The following is a 19,180-nucleotide window of genomic DNA, read 5'->3' on the forward strand; positions in this document are numbered from 1 at the left end:
CTTCTGTATAGTGTTCTGCTCAGAGGCAACGCAATGTCAGGGCTGACAGCAAAGCCGGCTTTTAACCTGCTGCTTAAAACATATGGTTTCCACTTCTTGGGACTTTAATTTGACAGTTAGATTTTGCTTTGATGAGGTGAGAGCTTATAAAATACTGAACTCATGCTGGGTTAGCTGTTACTTTTCTAGGAATGCAGAAGGGTGTGTAATCATACATAAGCCTAAAAGCCTTTCCAATTTATTTTTCGGTTTTATTTCATTAAATGATGGACAACTGATGTGCCAGTCTTATATAATCTGTAGAAGGATTTGGTTTAAAAGTACTGTCCACCTTTTAGAGAAATGGACTCTCATAAATCAGATTTGTTTGGTGAACAGTAGATTTAAAGGGGTTTGGACTAAATCTGATGGTTTTGCACGTGGTTCTTTTCTTCCTGTGTGTGTCTTTCGTGTCCACCAGAGGTTTGAAGAGAGAGTAACTCTCTGACCCCAGGAATCTGAGCTGAGCTGACCTGTTCTTCTGGGCCGCCTTCTGCCTTCTGCAGCACTTAGGGAGGTTTCTGTTTGGCAGCGAAACAACTCCGTCTTGATATATGAAGATACGGTGTATCAAGAGCAGTGTTTCCCTGGTATCTTGTGGGAAGTCCCCTGTGCTGTGTGCCAAGTCCTTGATTTTTTATGCTGCCAGGTGTCGTAACTAAGTAGTTACAACTTTTATAGGGTAATAATGGCTTGGTAAGGTTTGTAACATGGCAAACCATCTTTTCAAGTATGTGAATGTAAAAATTCCAAATTGTACAATAATAAAAGTCCAAATAAAGTTCAGAATTGTGCAAGAATAAGTCTTTCCCCCCTTCCATTTTGCACCTCCACTGGCTCTCAGCACACGTTGGGCCCTGATTTTTAAAGCAGCGCATTTAAATGGGCTGCCTGAATCTCACCTCTGGACGCCTACGCAGAGGTTAGCACGCAGCTATCAGTTTAACGGCTGCAGAGCCGCGTGGGGCACCCGTGGATTTGGCAGCACGCGAAATCCCACACATGTTGCTGCTGACTCCGTCAGAGGGTCTGTTTCAGTCAAATCTCGTTAGAGCTTTCTTTTGACAGCCAAAGGCAGAAAGGAACTATTCTGCCAAAAATCGAGTCCCTGCTCTAAAGCATGAAAAAGCTGGAGATCTTAAAAATAGAGAGAAAAATTTAACTTCGAAACCCACGTGTTTCTTACAGTTGCATTTTCAATGGGTCTGAAGTGGGTTTGCTGGAATTCATATATTCAGCATGAGAGAGAGCGAGCGATGATGCAAAATGTGAGCTCAGATGATTACTTTGGTAAAGTGACATGGGATTAAAACAGCCTGCGGTGTGAAGCCTTGGGCAACCTTAGCTACACTGCTGCCAGCTCTGCCTGTCAGGCAAGGACTGCGTCATCCCACGGTTTTGTCAGCTTCTCTCTGCAGTCATAATCATCCACACCCTTTTCCAGTGCTAATACTGGAACTCTTCCTACTTGTTAAGCAATTCATCCCTCAACACTTGACCAGTAGGATGGTGTTGGCAGGTTCCTTACTAATAAATTTCAACGTTACTTTCATTTTTAAAGGATTTTACAGAGGAGGTCAATAGTGTTGTCCCAGTTTACAGATTCAGATAACCAAGGTAGAAGGTAACTAATTGGCTAAAAGTCACCCTGCAGCCAGGACAGCCAGGAACTGAAGTCCCACCTAACAGCGTCCAGTTGAGGGGAGCTTGTGTATACGAAGGGCGACTTTTGTTGAGATATTGGAGTAGGGTCTAATCGGGATCTGTGCATATAAAGGAGAGCCCAAAGCAAACTCTGGAAGGACTACAAACAACTAATGCTGCATTGAGAGCTGAGAGAGATGCAGGCAGATAAATGAACAAAATGACTCTGTCAAGATAGTGAAAATGGCCTGAAAAGGAATGTTAGATGGGGATCAGAAAACTATGGCATGTATCTGAAAGTGTCTTCTTTCCAAAGAGACCAAACAACATTAAGAGAATAGGATGAGCTTTGCAACAAAAGCAAGTTTTAAGGCAATACACAGCTTATTTCAAATTGTTTCTGGTGTTAAATTCCTATTTACAGTTCCTGTTTTACTTTTTTAAACTAGAATGTTCCTTATAGTCCCAACCTTATATTACCAATACATATTCACAAACTCAGCGAACTGATGTCATCCAGGATCGGGGTTTTTGTCTTGTCAGAGGGCAGAAATACTTTCTGTATAAAATGGTACCTAAGGACATTCCTTGGCACACCGATAATGTATAATTCTGTGGAGACAAAAGGTTTGTGAACCTTGAGAACTACACGCAAACTTAACTTGTAAGAAAAGGTTTTGGCATTACTATCAGTGCTTTTCCAAGGTTTCAGACATTACATAAGCTGCTGCTACTATAAATGGTATTTGATGATCTTTTCTACATAGTCAGGTAGGTGACTTCCCTCAACCCAATGCAGTGGTATTCCTCAACTTACAGAGCAACTCTGTTTGCAGTAAAATGTGAGTATCAGAGCAGGTTGCTTATGAGGGTTTAAAGCATCATAATACTAACGAACGACATATTAGTTCAGGAGCCTAAAACCACAAGAGGTTGCAGACTGTATTGCTAAATCCCACATGAGGCTAAAGCCCTCATGCCTACCCCACAGCACTGACTGAGATGGGAAGAATTCTTGGTTTGGGGATGTGCTCCTTGTATTATTCTCTGTTTTAATGCAACCATAGCTTCATGTAAATAATATAACCAGCACTGACAAGGCTGGACCTTCTTCTGCCACAGATTCAGATCCTCTTCTGCCTCACTGTCCATCTAGCCTCATGGCTCTTACAGCCTTATCTGCACAGTAATTTGATTTCCTTTAAGAATCCATCTTTTCCCCATTTAACCTACAATCTTCTTGAGAGGTGAGAGAGAGATTTAAATCCTCCTGGGCTGAAGCAAATCTGTGATTCAGGTCTCCCTCTTCCTGGGTGAGGCTCTCAACCATTAGGCTATCACATAAAAGACCTACAGCATCTTGCTGTGCATCTTGGCTGGACCGAAGTCTCCAGGAGATTTAGGCATTCATCCACCTCCTTCTGAATGCCAACAAAGAGACAGGCGCTAACTCCCAGCTACTCAAGTCTGGGGGAGTTCTAGGCACATGCACAAAGCACTTTTAGCCATTTTCTGGAAGAAATTTTCTGAGGTATGCCATGTATCAACAATATAAAAACAGTAAAATCCTGTAATTATTCCTGCTCTCTGCTGAAACACAAAACATTGAGTTTCTTAAAGCTGGACCAGTTCTTTGATCTAGTTCACAACATCACCTGGCAAACAATTGTCCAAACACATCTTAAAGGAGAGAATGAGGCAGTGCTGTGAATTTAAACAGTGTTTCAATTAAACATTTTATCTCTTGAAAGCATAATGGTATGCCTAAAATCCACCCAAATCCTTCCTTGGATCTGCCCCCCCCGGCATCTTAGATTACTAAATCACTCCTACTACATTTTGCATTACTGTGAAATCATTTATAAGTCAGGTCTTATCAGAAATCCAGTACTATGGAGAGATGATCACAATAATGAAAATCTACACACAAACCAAACAAATCCTCCCTCTTTCTCATGACGTCAGTCTTCAGTGTCGCATGTCCCACAGCTGAACTCCTTTGTTGTGTTTCTTCAGGGAATCCTTTTAAGAGCTAGGCTTGACAGCACGCTCTGATGAGAAATTATATCTGTTTGTGTTGGGCCAGCAATGGAAAAAAAAAAAAGCTTTTTGCTAGCTCTCTTGAGTGTCTATTAACTAACATACAGAATGCCTCCAGCTTCTGAGATGGCTGTTAAAAAGACAGGTTGTTTTTGTGACAGCCAGCTGTTGTGACAATATTCTGTGGAAGTATTCCTTCTAGCTGGCTAGAGATTTGGTGTGAATATTTTCTGTTTAATGCACTGTCCCCCACATTTTTTATTTGGGGCTTACATATAAAAAGTATTGAGTGCTGTGCTTGTCGGGCAAGTCTGGAGACTTCTGGAAAATTACAGTGCTCTCTCCTGATGTCGTTGTAGAAATGTAAGCCAGTCTGCTCACGGAGAGCTGCTGGACCTGAGGGGACAGATTCTTGTAGCACAACGTAACTTCATTCCTGATGCTACAACCTAGAACTGTTTCTTGCTCTAGTGCTGGCTCGGGCCTTAATGGTCTGTAAAGGAATAAGGAATGGTCTGTGCCAATCACACCATATTATCCAAGTCTTGATTAAAAATAACTGAATGTTAACATGTTTAGTTTTCACCTAGTTCAGGCTTCTCACATGTTCAGATGTAGAAGCTGACTTCTTATTATAAGTCCACTGCCACATCTGTCACTAACTGGATTAACTACATACACAACTGTTATTATAATTCATTTTAGTAACTACAGCTCACTATTTTATTTAGTCGGTGTTATCTGGACCACAGTATTAGCATTTCACAGCTTGCTTTGAGGCAGAGACAAACCACCAAAGAGGCTGTGTGCGGCTGGCCGCACTGGACTTTGCTCCCTCTTCTAATTTTTAAATTTACGTGACTAGTACTGTTCACAAGATTTGGGCTGGGAATAACTGATCCAATTAATTACCGAAATTCTCCATCTACTGGCTGGCGTCATTACGACGATCTTTACAGAAGACAGTCAAGTCAAGAGGAGAATTTTGTTTACTTTAATACGTGCCGCTATACACAGAATGCAGCACAAGCGGTGACATTCTGCTGTGACTCCTTCTCCCCGTACGTTTGCACCGCACCGGGAGCGCTCCCCCGGTTTCCCGAGGAAACGGACATGTCCCTGTCGCGCCCCCGCCACCAGAGGGCGCCGCTCCCCCGCCAGCGCTGACAGGATTCCCCCGGGCTCTGCCCCGACCGGATCTTCGTCTTCATCCTGGTGAAAATCCCTCCCAAAACCGCTTAAAGATGGAATTATCTATGCTCCGCTTGAAGTATAAACATGTGAACAAGATCCAAACTTTTCTTCTATACGGTAACAAACTACTGCCTCTCTGATCAACTGGTCGAAATTTTCCCTTTGTCACCCAGCACTTTAGAAAATTTCAATGCGAACTTTAAATGCTGTCTCTATTCAAATGATCTAGTTGTTAAATTAACTGGGATTTTTACGCACACCAGCCGCTCGGCCAACGCGCTCCCGGCAGAGCGGTGAGCCGCGCAGGGAGGCGGGCGAGGCCGGCAGCCCCTTCCACCTCGCAACGGACGGGGACTGCCCAGCAGCAACACCCCCCGCCCCAGTGCCACCACCGCGGCGGGCTGCGGGAGCTGCCCCCCTGGGCTTGCGGGGCGGCTCTGGCGTTGCCTGGGCGGCCGGCCGGCTTCCTTCCTTATCCCGGCGTCTCCAAGCGCGACACGCCGTCCCCGACACTTGCCAGCAACTCCCGTGAGGGCGAGCGGGCGAGGCCGGCGGCGTCGCGGCGCTTAGTGCGCAGGCGCTGTGGACTGAGCCTGCGCACTAGTGCGCGCCACAGCGGAGGAGAAGGGGGCGGCCGGGTCCGCCCCCTGGCGCCCGCCGGGCCGCGCTCGCTGCTGTCCCCGCCCGCCTCCGCCTCCAGCTCCGCCTGGGCGCTGGGAGCGGCAGCCGCGGCGGGCAACTTCCCCTCAAGTCTGTCCGGCGGCGGGGGGGACTATGTGACCCGGCTGAGCACGGCCTGAGAGGGGCGGGCGAGGCGAGGACAGGTGGCGCCAGCAGCAGCCGCAGCCGCCGCCCCGCCGCCGTAGCCAGAGTTGCCCGGCAGCCGCCCGCCTTAGCCCCCTGCCCTCCCCCGGCCGGGGCGGGAGCCGCCGCGGCCGTCCCATGTCCCGCAAGGCCAGCGACAATGTGGAGTACACGCTGCGGAGCCTGAGCAACCTGATGGGCGAGAAGCGGCGGCAGCAGGCGGACGGTTCCGCCGGCTCGGGCGCGGCGGCGGCGGCAGCGGGCGAGCGGAGCCTCATCGCCGCCGAGTCGTGCTCCAGCCTCAACAGCGCGGCGTCGGGCGGCGAGCTGGAGCGGGCGGCGCGGCGGCAGTTCCAGCAGGACGAGACCCCCGGCTTCGTCTACGTGGTGTCGGTCTTCTCCGCCCTGGGGGGCTTCCTCTTCGGCTACGACACCGGCGTGGTGTCGGGGGCCCTGCTCCTCCTCAAGAGGGAGCTCAACCTGGACGCCCTCTGGCAGGAGCTGCTCGTCTCCAGCACGGTGGGCGCCGCCGCCCTCTCCGCCCTGGCCGGCGGCGTCCTTAACGGGCTGTGCGGCCGGCGGCCCTGCATCCTGCTGGCCAGCGGCCTCTTCACGGCCGGGGCCGGCGTGCTGGCCGCCGCCCGCGACAAGGAGACCCTGCTGGGGGGACGCGTGGTGGTGGGGCTGGGCATCGGTGAGTGCCGGCTGCTGCAGCACACCCCTCCCCTCCCGCCCCGTGTCCGCCCTGCTCCCCGGGGGGACCCCAGCTCTTACCCCGGCGGGGAAAAGCTCCCCCGGGAGGCACGTTTAACCGAGCCTAAAACCTGCGCGTCCACCTCCCGTTTATGTAAGGCAGCCCGCAAACAAAAGGCGAGCATTGGCCCCCGGGGTTCTCGCAGCGGCGGGTTTGAAGCGCTCGGCTGCTGGCCAGGGCAACCCATAGCAATGCGGTCCGGAGAGGGGTCTGCCGGCCATCGCGGCGGGGCGTGGGAAGGGAGAGAGCGTGTGCTTGCCCTCTTGGTGTTACTTACAGGGGGTGTAGTCCTAGCCCGGTTTAGGGGAGAGTTGTCTGGTTTCTGCACGGGGAGAATGGTCTCGCATCCTTTCTGGAATTCGTCTTTAGGGTGGTCTGTCGGTGTCAACGGCGCACACCGTAAGCTTTGCGTTTCTGGGGGTTCTGGGAAGTCAGGAGCGAGGAGGAGATCGTGCCTGGCTTTCTGAACTGTAAATACCTCTCTTCTGATTCCCCGCACAGCTTTCCTTTTCATTGGGCACTGAAGGAATGCTTTTGGAACAAAATGAGGTCCCGAATGAAATGGTCTGTGGTCAGATGAGATGACACTTGCTTTGGAAGGCTTTGGGTTTCGTTAATAGTATTCTGCAGAACTGAATATGAATTGCTGCTCTTCGGCTGCCTTCCTGTATGTGTTGCATAACTTGCAAGCAGTAGGTTCTGGTAAAACTTTATAGTTGTCCCAAAGAACTTGAAACGATGAGAAGTGTTTCTGTTAACATTTGGGACTAGTTTCTGTGCCAACTGTATCCTAAATATCCCCAGAATTTTGGTTGTTCTGCAGCTGCCATCCTGTCAGGCAGTAGTTTGAATGATAATCATCATCCAAAATGGGCTGCAGGAGGTTATTCAGAGTCCTTGTATGTATAAGAAAAAAAGAGAAGTAAATCTGGCTTATTGTGATCTTCCTATCTAAAAGCCACAGAACAAATTGAGAATTAGACTTGTTTTCCTCAGCATAGCAAAGTTCTACATCTTAGCCATTGAAAAATTTTTTTAATTCTCTGGCTTGTTATAGACACACTTGCTGTGATGCAATTTGTGGCCTTATTAAGGAGAAAAGTTAGTGAGTCATAATAAGGGCTGTCAGAAATAAAGTTGGCTCCATCCTTGAAAGGGCTCATGCTGGTTTTCCTGTACAGTAAGGGACATCTTCAGATTGCAGTTTTCCTACCCCAAGTTGGGTGGTTCTTTTTTATTTTTTAAATGCTACCCCACATGCATTTTTTTTTTTTTTAAATCAAGACTTCAGTCTGCAGAATGTTGAGAACATTTGTTACAATGTTCAGGAGACAAGAAAACTATATTTGATTATGAGGTGGTAGAACAGGTATTTTGATGGCAATATGTGGTACATACATTTAGTGGTAGATGCTAAAAAGATCAAATTTAATGTCTTTTTGTGTTTGTAAAGCTTCTCGTGCTCTTTGACTGTAACTGGTTACATTGACAACTTCAGGAGGAAGAGAGGAAAGGGATGGATGGTTTGCTTGACTCTTGTGTATGTGTGTCTTGCGGAGAGATACATAGGCATGTTGGAATTGTCTTACAGTGGTGCAAATAAATGACATTGGTATTGTTGGAGGGATATGAGACTTGGGGCTTAATATAATTAGTATATGAAACACAGAAATAGAAACTGGGAGCTAGGGGCTGTTCTTTACTACAGCTGTAGATCTCTTGTGCGGGCTGGGGAGAGAGATCTCTCTTTTGCCTCTTTCTACACCAGGGATGGAGATAATGGTTCTGCTCGGGCTCTGGAGAGCTGAAGTAAGGACTGAGAAACGTTCTGAGGATTTTGGAGCACAAAGACACTAATTTGTATTTTTAAAATTATGGTATTTTCTCCTTTTCATCAAAGGTTGCTCTTCTTTATGTGATAGAGCTTGTGGCCAGAAACAAAGCTAAACAAAGCATTACCTTAAACTGTTTTCACTGAAGCATCACAAGAGACTCCAAGAATTGCAGAGTCCAATCCTAACAAGGTTTATTTTACAAAAGAAAAATAAAAAGTTGTGGTTCAAAACTGTTCTCGTACAACATACTGTAACAATCTCTACACTAAATCTCCCAGCAGAGGGAGCTTGGATATTTTCATGAAGGCATTAGAAATTGGTGGAACTTTTAACCAGTTTCTTCCCTTTCTTCTCTTGGAGCCCTCTGACTATCATTTTACTGCCCACAGTGAGCAAGAACTTCCTAGTGTTGGTGTAAGGAGGTCACTAAGTAATGTGAGACTCCAGTGACAATGCAATTGCTGACATATAAGGGTGCAGTGGTGTAGTGTTATGAAACGCTTTCCTACCTGCAAACCAGTAAAAACTTCTTAACTGTGCAAAATTTTATACGTTTTTGAGGTTTATTTCCTGTAGCTCTCTGCCAATTGCACATCAAGAGATCTACTCCAGAAATATGCATTCACTTGCATTTAATAAATGAATTACTGTGTCATAGGCAGTACTGTGGTGCTGTAAAAGCAGATGCAGTGGTGGTTACCTACGGGACTTCATTCCACCCTGGCTGGTACAGTGCAGATCTGTGTTAGTTGTGTCCATGTGAGAAAATGGCCATTTTTGTCGTGACTGTGACTTATAAAGGGCTACAGTTGAACTTTCAAGGATGAAAACCACTGTATATATGCTGAAATGAGGAACATCTCTCACTTGTCTGTCTTGTCTGTTTCTTACCATTTTCTGTAGAGCTATTTTGAGATAGAAAAACTCTCCTTTTCTCCCCAGCAATTACAGGAGGAGATGTTTCTGGAAAATAAAGACCTTCTCTCAAGGACAATCCAAAGTCCTCTTTTATTGCAAATGTTCAATAGATTTTTATGGTTGAAAACAGTTACTTTCCCCTTCCCTTCCCTCACCCTAATATAAATACAAAATATAGGGAATGCAAATTAAAAAAAAAAGAAAAAAAAAAAGAAAAAAAAAAGAAAACCATGTTCAGCATGGGCTCAGAATATGTTTAGGTCTTTTCAGCTCTGAATTTCTAAATACATAGCTCATAAGAACTATGGCCATCATTCCCTCCCCCCTGTGCCCACCCCTTCCCAAGCAGTTCTGGTGTCCCTGACTCTTTAGGAATTTGACTGAGCCTGATATCAGGAATGCAACATTTGGATGAATATTCACTACAGCAAATGTGGGCAAAACTCAAACATTTAGGAAATTGGATCACATGTGCTCGATAGCAGTTTGTATGAGCTTAGCTAGGAAAAATGTCATTGGTACAAAGCATTTTGGACCTTTTGCATCTGATAATGCTAAAGGCCTTAGCCTGGTGCTGATGGCTGACCAGCAACACTTGGTACAGGATTGAGGGTCGGCATAGGTTTGCCTGGTGTTAGCTGCTGTGGTTTGTACGCTTGGCAGGAAAACCAGGTTCTTCACTTGGCTTATCTTTGGTCTGTCCTGGAAGAAAAGCTGTTTGAGCTACACAGAGTTCAGGAGGTGACAGCATTAAGCTGGCTCGTGCAGAGTTGATCTCTATCTTAATGTACAATCGTTAACTGGATGATTAGATTCTCCTGTCTTGTTCAGCATGCAGAATAGATGGTGTTCAATTAGTGATGAGCTCTTAAGTGTTTTGTTTTCTTAATGTCTGGCTTAGGTGTTACTTAATGGCCACAATACCCAAGCCCTTGTGAACAGAGTTACTTTTCAGGACTGCTCTGTGTGTATGCTCTTTGTTGCTAGGTCTGCAATGCAATGGAGACCTGACTGGTTAGGTGCCTGGTCTTCTGTCTGACCCCTGTCTTTGCTGGTATGTGATGTATCTTCACAACGTGAGCCTACTGCTCAGTGTTTGCTTTCTACCCAAAACGTCTGTAGTTTTTTTTTTTTTTTTTAAAAGGCTGTATTTGAATGTGATGTGTACCGTTCCTGGTAGCATCTTTTTACTGCATATGTAGGTCATTTTCTGAGCAGAGAAAACAAGATTGTACATAGAATTAGGCAGGAGTGCAAACTGCTGGCATATGGTTCAGGGCTCCCCTGGTGGGACTGGTTTCTACTGACAGTAAGGTCCAGTAGCAAATAACAAAAATAACCAAATTTAACCAAGGGACCTGTGTCATGTAGTATAAGCTCTGTGTCATCTTTACAGTGGTTAAATAAAGGTCCACTGTATCAGCTGAACTTCCATGTATGCTGTGAAAATATTGGAAAATAACTAGTATGACCCGTTGCCTATTAAAGATGAGGATATGTGTGCTGTTTTGTTTTTTTTTTTTTTTTTTTTTAGTGTACTACTGAGCTTTTTCAGGTGCTGTGTATTTTTGTCTTGGAAAAAATTACAGATACATCTCTTCCCCACCCCCTCGCAATCCCCCATGGGAAGCTCCAAAGCTTCAGTCTGGTTTTATAAATGAGTGTCTGCCAGATTTTTTAAAAGGACTTTATACCTTAGTACATTTTGGAGGGGAAAGTCACCCTCAGCCCCCAAATATGCCATGCTGCTTCTGGCAGATGCTTAGAATTTTCAATCCAGAGATTCATAGGCTGTTTTTTCCTCCAGAGACAGTGGTTTGTTAATATAAGCTTGTAGTATGGATGGAGGGGAATGGAGAGACAAATAGCCACGTTGTTGGAATCGACTCTTGTACTGCCGCTGATCAGAGATGCTCGCCCAAGTTTCCAGGTTCTGTAGCTGCTGACATTACTGTGTGTGCTCAGGGTTGGATCTCTGCATTTTAAGATCTTAATCTGTTCTTGTGCAAAAGCATCTGAGAGGATACATTAGCTTCTGACTCGAGCTGTGATCTTGCAGGTTACCAGGAGTACATTAAGATGAAAAACTGTATATTTTGAAGTCCTCTAATTTTGTGTGCATTGGACAGGATACACAGTGCTATGCTCAGTTCGCTGTCATGTCAACAAGCACTGACTCCATTATTGTTTTGTCTGACAGTGTAATACAAAAAGATCAGCAATTTATACATAAATATTGCTACCTTTGGTAAATATTTAGTGACAATTTCAGAATAAAATATTAAGCACAGAGTTACATCTAAGAGAATTTTTGGACTTTTGATTCTTGCACAAACTGTTTAAAGACATAAGCATGGTGTTTTGTTTTAGTTTTTTACCACCTTTGTTTTGGGCTTTTTGCTGCTGTTTTTGTTCAACTTAAAAATAATAATCCCATAGTTCATAAACCTTGACATTGATTTTCTGTCTCTAAAACATGGGAATCTTGTAAAATAGTTTTCCCTGTATGTGGTCACACTGTTCTATCAGAACATAATTCCTGTTGTATTTTAAGTATTTTTGTTCATTTTGGAAAAAATCCAATGCATCCAGTTCATATGTGACATAAAATTGAAACTTTTATGATCCTTTTACTCCTTATAAAAAGGCAACTTGAAGGAAGCTTGCAGTGTTTAAACACAAATGTTTCCTTACCTATCTTGAAAAATTCATGTGGGCACCATAGGTGGGCTTATTTTCAAAATGCTTTGTTTGCTGCAGGAACAAGAGACCAGCGGCATCCACTTACCATGATGTTAAAGACAGCAAATCATTCAGTTGGAACTCTTGGATTTGAGTGACTTGTTTGGCTGAAGCTTATCCCAGTCCCATCAGCACAGGCACAAGGCAGGACATCTGAGGACAGTCCAAGAAGCAAGTCTTCTCCTGTGCGCTGCTGTCTTCTGCTGTGCACTGTCAGAATATGCACTTAATTTTTATTCTGAGCATACTAGTATGTACTTTACCAATTTTATCCTGAGAAGCAATGAAAAAAGTAAAAGCATTGAAAGTAGATGTGAAAAAGAAGGGAGGCTTTTAAATTATCTTTTTTCCTTATCTCATTATCAGTAGACTTCAAGATAATTAATTATAGCAGCTGTATGCTCTTAAGTGGATTTTCATAGACTATATTGTATTTCTAGATACATTAATTTCTTTTAAAATGTAGTATTTGAGGAATCTTAGGGATTATTCCATGAAAATGTGGTAAGCTTTTGGATTGCAAATCCTGTGGAAATCTTGAAAATTGTAGCTGTTTGCTGCTTAAGATGGCTGGAGTCAAACTGGATGACTGTGGCTGTGCTGCATGCTGGCACTACAGAGGTATAATGAGCCTGATGGATAGCTTTGTTTGCAAAATTGTTTTACAGGTCTTCATTGGTGAAGAGTTGAGTATTTGTATCTGACCTGTACAATTAGTGTTGCTGGTGTGAAGCTTGGGAGGAGGCTGGGTCAGGTGGGACAGTCATTGGAGCTGCTGAAAGCCTAAAACGAGCGGCCACTGAGAATCAGGAGAGCAGAGTTCTCCCTTTGGTTTCTTTTGGAACGATTATGCCTGTGAACAAATAGCAAGAGAAGCAATTATTAAATGTGTTGTAGAGATCTTGTGTGTAGAGAGCTATGGATAGCTGTGTGGCCATTTCACTGCTTTAGCTAAACCACCTTTTTGTAAGTCTTATGATGCAACTTGAATGCAAACTCTTTTAAAATGTATTTTGCTTATGATAATTGAAGAAATGAAGCTTTAAAAAACATATTTTCCTGTTCTTTCCATTTCTGATCTTGCAATGATTTGTTGGAGGTTTTAGACATGTGGTTTTATTAAGGATTTATTCAAAGCAAGTGCCTATTCTGAAGGTGAATTTTTCATAGGCGGTTTCTCATGTTGACTGTTTACATACCCAGTCACTGAAGTTGGGTTTCTTAGCTCAGGGAGTCTGTCCCTTCTTCCTTCGCAAGTCCTGTATGGACATGCTGCCTATGTGGATGAAAATTAACACCGTGACCTTGGGGTCCTCCCCACGTCTGCCTGGCTGTGGATCAGCCACAGCATGCTTTCAGCCATGGTTTTAGCAAACGTGGTCCCAACTTCCCCTTGGTTTGCTCTCTTATTTGGGTAAATAGCAAGGGTGCTTGAAGCCTGCATCTTCTGCAATTGGGGACAGACTTGCTTCTCATGTTCCTCCCCTTCAAGCATCAAATCTTTGTTTGAAGTCCCACGTGTGCTCTAGGGATTGCTCCTGGGTTGACTTTCCTGGGAGTTCAGCCATCTCTGTGTGGTCATTGTGTTTGTGGGCTCAGGCACTGAAGCAGTTGTATGGATTTAAAATAAAAATAAAAAAGGTGTATGTTTATTGATACATGCAGCTTTTTACCTTGGGTTTGTCCTTTAGTTGTCCCTCAGGGGTCCTCTCCCCTTGAGGTGGATCTCCCAGTTGCGTATATTCAGGAGCTGTCACCCCAGCTTCTCTGCTTGAACTTTTCTTCCCCCCTCCCTAATTTTCCCAGAGTAATTCAGCAAAGGAGCAGCTCTCTGGAGGAGGTTTGTCCTCCAGTGCTAAGCTGAAAGGCTTCTTGACTCTCATTAGAGGTGGCGTTTTCCAGAAGCACCTGGCACTGACCTTGGGGCTTGTCCTTTACTAGTGAGCATTTTACATCAATGAGTGCATTCCACTTCTGCTCCTGAGTGATGAGGCAATTCAAGGCAAAAAGATTTTCCAGGCAGTGTGGAAAACCCTGGTCATACCTGGTGCTTTTAGCACATGGGCTGACAGGCACTCTGCAAGGCTGAACGGTCCTAAGGGAGAAGCGGGGTTTCTCTGGGAGGCAGTTGCTTCAGGCTTCAAATCTAGAACTTTCTGGTCTCTCTTCAACACCCTGTATTTGAGAAGGTCTGAGTTTTCACAGGTCTCATGCCAGCTGGTAGCATTGAGGAGCTCTCTAATCGAATCAACAGCCAGCCAAGCACATACAGCTGCCTGCTCGGTTGCCTCTGAGGCAGTAATGAAGTGATTGTTGATCTCCAGACGATAGACACAAAAAAGGAAGATGCCAGAAATGCTGGAGGATCTGCTGTGTAAACAAAAATGTCTATCCAATATTATATTCACCTGGCAATAGCCCATATTTTCATAGTCTAGACAAAATTAAATAGCTTTAGAAACCTATACCATGAGTGGGACCCCTAGGAGAAGCATTTTCCAGCCTTTTCCCACAATAGGAGTTTCTGCAGGCTAACATTTTCTGTCTTGGACAGAAACAAGGAGTAACAGCCCTTCTGTTTCCATTCTGTTTTGGTCAGGAGCCTCATGTGCATGGTTTTCTCCACTGTTGCTTCTCTTGCAAGCTTGCAGGAAAGCAAACCCGGTAATTGTGGTTTTAATGGACCTATGGACATAATCACTTTGGGAAAGGAAGATTATTTTCCAGCACCTGGAAGTAAGCATTAGGGATGTCTTTGTGCTTAGCCACAGCTCTTCTGCTTTCCTGTCCTGCTGTGGAAACCCAGGGAGATGTGTTCCAAATTGGAAAGAACAGCAGAGCATGCCTGGTGTTACACATGTTGTGTTGACCATGCTGTGGGGCGTGCGGTCTTGTAAATTGGCAACATGTTCCTGTCAGTGCTGCTGTGAGAGAAACTTCTGCTGAAGTGATCACTGGCATGTGAAGGTCTTTAATTTCTGATTGCTTCTAAGAAATTCTCTCCCATTCTTTCTCTCAAATACACGTTCTGTGCCAGAACAGCATAGAAACCCTATAAAGCCTTGAACAATCTACCTACAAATCTTTCTCCTCTGAATTGCCTAGACCTTTATCTTTTATTACTTATAACATTTCCATTTCTTAAATCTCTTTCCTGGCTGGGATTTCCAGCCAAGAATAAGAAAAAAATGTATTGAAAACTAGCCCCACCAGGGCTGTGTGGAGTTCCCTGAGAAATCCTAAAGGAACAACTTTCTCTATGCTGTTCTTTTAAACAAATACAGAGAGGTTGTTGTATTTGTCTGTCTTGTGCTATTATCAGTTCCCTGTCTTGCTTAGTAACTTCTGATAGTTTTCCAGGTTTATTTTTGTAGTTTTAATGCTCCTACTCATGGTTCACCAGATAAGACCTTTGAACTTAGGCCTCCTTGAAGGCACCAACAATTTGAAATTTAAGTCCATCTTGAACTGATTGCATCCCTAATGAACAGGTAGATGTAGGATTTCTGGGTTGGTTTTTTTTTTCCCCAACCTGTTGGTTGTTCCTGTCTGGCTCTTCTTTTCTTCATGCCGACACAGTCATAGAAACATGAAGGTGACCTTAAGTAAGTGTCATTAAATGACTTCCATGTTGTTACGACTGATACATTACTATCAGAGCAGTGCCGTCATTCATAAGCTATCAATCACATTTATTGTAGTCAAATAGAAAAAAAATTAGGTATTGGTAGTATTTGAAAACGATAGTAGTAATTGTGATTTGTGCTCTGCCTTCTGCAGTTCAGCCAGGTCCTGCTGTGGCATCCGCTCCAGTTCCCAGGGCGAGGGAGGAGTGGAGCTGCAGGCATTCCTCCTTTTCCCTAGGGCAGTACCAGAGCAGAGCTGCTGTGCCCAGAGGAGCAGGAAGGCAGAAGGGGCACTGATGCCATCCTGTTCCCATGCCCTGCCCTGTGGTTCAGCCTCCAAAGCCAGAATAGACCAACTGCTGGATACGGGGAGCTCCTGTTCCTACCCCTCTGTTTTTCCTCCCCCAAATTACCATTGATTCTTGTCAGAAGCATGTGATAGTATTACAATACTTGGTAGTTATCTGTGACTCTGTGGGATTTTAACCAATATTATGAAAGATTCAAACAGTGCAGCCCGTTACTTTTTGACAGCTCTAATCCTGGGCGAACCAGCAGTGCTTAACCTGGAGAAAATACAGTTGTGGATTTACTGTCTCTTCAGCTGCACATTCAGAAATGAATAGGCAGTCAGGATTCAGAAATTTCCTTAAGAAAGAGTTAGGTGATCCTGATGCTGAAGACAACTACTTTCTGAGCAGTTTTCTCTCATGCTGCTGAACCGGCAGTTGTAGCATAGGCACCATTCGACAGCAAAAATTATCAGGGAATTATGGAAGAAAAAAATAATCTTAAAGGTGCCCAGAGAAAGTTGGATGCAAAAGCTGTGTATTGGAGCTAATAAATATGTTTAATAAATTACTTATTCCTGATCTTTTTATAAGAAAAGTGGTTGATAACTAAATATATTGAAAGCTGTGACAGTGAGGCTGGAGCAACTTCAGAAATCTAGAAATATAATTGCAACACCGAGCCTGCGTGGGGTGTTGGAGGCAGGGAGTGTTTTTGCTGCCTGTTTGAACATCTAACTGGAGTGCAGGTGGGAACAGGGAGAGTTGGGAGCCTAAATTCTGGTATAGTTGATGGAGGATGGTGTATCAGGATCCCAAAGTCAGATGTCTCGAGTCAGAGGTAGTACTCCTTTGGAATCTAATTGTCTAACGTGTGATAATAGAAGAGAAACACTGCTGCTTGTGGTATTTTTTGTGTGATTAAGGTTCGGATCAATGTGCTATATTTGTTATTCCTAGCTGTATTAGGACTTACTCTGCCTAACTGTTATTTTGAACTTAATTTTCTGTTTGTAGCTGCCCACCTAGGAAGTTTTGTTTAATCTGTGAGGTTAAGGAGATAAAATAGATGGGACTCGCCACTAAGTACTTGCTCTCTTGATTTGGTTCGTTAATTTTTTCAGGATTGGTTGGAGCGGTGATGGATTCTGGGGAGAGCCTAACATCTGAGAGAGGCAGTGTGGTAATAGATGAAGTAGAGCATGGAGGAAGTACTGGTTAACAAAGCTGTGTGTAACTCAAACACGCACTTCAGCAAATGTTTGCATATAAGTGACCTTTTTTGTTTGTTCACAGGTCCTTGATTATGGGACTGTTGAGGTCAGTAGTAGCAATGTCAGCACAGGAAAGGGGAATCTGCCTAAGGGGAAAAAGTAAGTCTGGTTTTATTCACTATGGAGTTCAGCAGCTAAGTCTTTTGCCTTGTAGACTTCCTGTCCCTGCATTAATTGTAGGCACTGCTGACCTCCCCAGTCCAATTCACGTTGGAACAGCTTGGTACGAATGGGAAGCCAGAGCTATGGACAACTTCAGGATCTTGAAGAATGGTGTGGAAGAGACTAAATGTCGTACATAGGCGATTTCAATCGCTGTGGTAATGTTTTGAGCTGAATGCTGGGGTCTGGTTTTGTCCTGTATATAGTTTTTTTGGTAGGAGGAGAAATAAGGCACAGAATGTAGATCCTTTCTCTTGTAATGATGGACTGGCACGGTCCTGGAAAAAATCATTGGCGCATATAGCAGAAATCTGGGAACACACTGAGTGAAGCATTACACAAATAATGGCAACTTCTCTTTTAGCGAGGGGGAATGTACTTTACTAAATTCTTTGAAACCTTGGACGAGAAGGTACTATTTATCTTAAAATCTAATTTTGGGGCAGGGCACAATAGTTGTCTACACCTGAATGTTCTATGTGATTACCTCTGTGCATCTTACTGTCCTGCAGGTTTAGGGCTTCCCTCCTCTCCTGATCCCAGACTGCAGTTTTACGAGCTAGGGTAAACAAAATGTTATCATGTTCAACAGTGTGTTGCTTCTGAAAAAGCTGTAGTTTCGAGGCATAATTTTTAGGTCAAGCTCTATTGTTGTTTTGCTTTCTTTTGTGTCTGCTGATGGTGACTTTAAAGTAAGAAAAGATGCAACTTGTGTTTCGGCTTTGATTCTGCCTGTCCCTACCTATTTCTGTGTCTTCGTTTCCTGGAGTCAAAAGCTGACTATTCTATCAGTCTGCAGGGCCTCTCCCTGATTCAAAGTTAATTGCTTTGCCTGACACCCAAGTACTATCTGGGCGATTAATCATTATCCTCTTAGATGTGGAGTGCTCCCTTGCACAGAAGGAAACAGTGTGCCGAGCTTATAAACGCAGCGGTGCAGAGAAGGTTTTTCCTCATAGCTCAAGACTAGCAGGCCTATCTCCTCTGTAATACCAACTGTATCTTTAGCAAGATCTGAGCTGTCTGTTTAGAGTATTTGTTTAGTCTATTCAGAAGTTAATTCTCAGTAATTCACCCTGTAATGGTGAAACTTCTAAGGGACTGTGCATGTTTTCTGGTTTTCCTTACCTAGAATCTTAACCTGTTTCTGACTGGCTTAGTAGAGCCTCTGCTCATGGTCAGATGCTCCCTTGTATCTTTGATCCATGAGTATGGATTTGTGTAAGTGACTGTTTTAGATGGGTTGCTAAGACATAAATCCCTATGGCTGTGTGCTGGTTGGATGGGGGTAAGCCTGACCTACTTGTTAGCCTGCTGTCTCAAAATTTTGTGTTAATTCTGCTTTTCTTTCTATAGGCTCTTTCCATGATACATGAAGCTGTGCATGCTAGGTGTGATGGGGACTTCTTACGGACCACTTCGTTGCAGTCAAACTATTCAGTTTTTCAATTTGTCTAGCTGCAATGGCTTCTTACCTCCAAGTTTCCCCTGTGAGGGAGCTTCATTTGGACTGGGATATAGGGACACCATGCTCCTTGCACTGGTGCAAAGAAGGGGGAACTGGAATTGTGAGTGCTAAAGTAGCATTAGTCAAACTTTAGTAACTCATTTGCCACACTTGTCTTTCCTGGCCCGTGTTGGTGAGAAGGAGTGTCTGATCCAGGCCTCCTAGTAGGTCACGGTGGGAAGTAGGAATCCAGACACCTGGAGAACTTTGTGCATGCAGGAAGAATTGAGTAATAAAATAAAATTATATTAGTGGATATTTTCAATAGGAGTTGTTTGTATTTTTGTGGTGAGAAAAAGTGTGATTGAAGGTGGCTATGCAAGAGGATACCATAAACCAATTGCCCAGATT

The 19,180-nt window shown here is 44.2% G+C and overlaps 1 protein-coding gene and 1 long non-coding RNA gene across 2 annotated transcripts in view; one reads left to right on the forward strand and one right to left on the reverse strand.

Annotated features, from left to right (window-relative positions):
* LOC142599909 (uncharacterized) overlaps nt 1-19,180 on the reverse strand; it is a 139,944-nt gene that overhangs the window by 62,293 nt on the left and 58,471 nt on the right. The gene's annotated exons all lie outside the window — the stretch shown is intronic.
* Nucleotides 5,580-19,180, forward strand: part of SLC2A13 (solute carrier family 2 member 13) — a 173,499-nt gene continuing 159,898 nt past the window's right edge. The window contains exon 1 of the mRNA XM_075742048.1: nt 5,580-6,415. Within this exon, the coding sequence (XP_075598163.1) occupies nt 5,860-6,415 (556 nt within the window). The 5' untranslated portion in view covers nt 5,580-5,859. The remainder of the gene's footprint in view (nt 6,416-19,180) is intronic.

Source organism: Balearica regulorum, chromosome 1, assembly GCF_011004875.1.
Source record: "Balearica regulorum gibbericeps isolate bBalReg1 chromosome 1, bBalReg1.pri, whole genome shotgun sequence".
NCBI lineage: Eukaryota > Metazoa > Chordata > Aves > Gruiformes > Gruidae > Balearica > Balearica regulorum.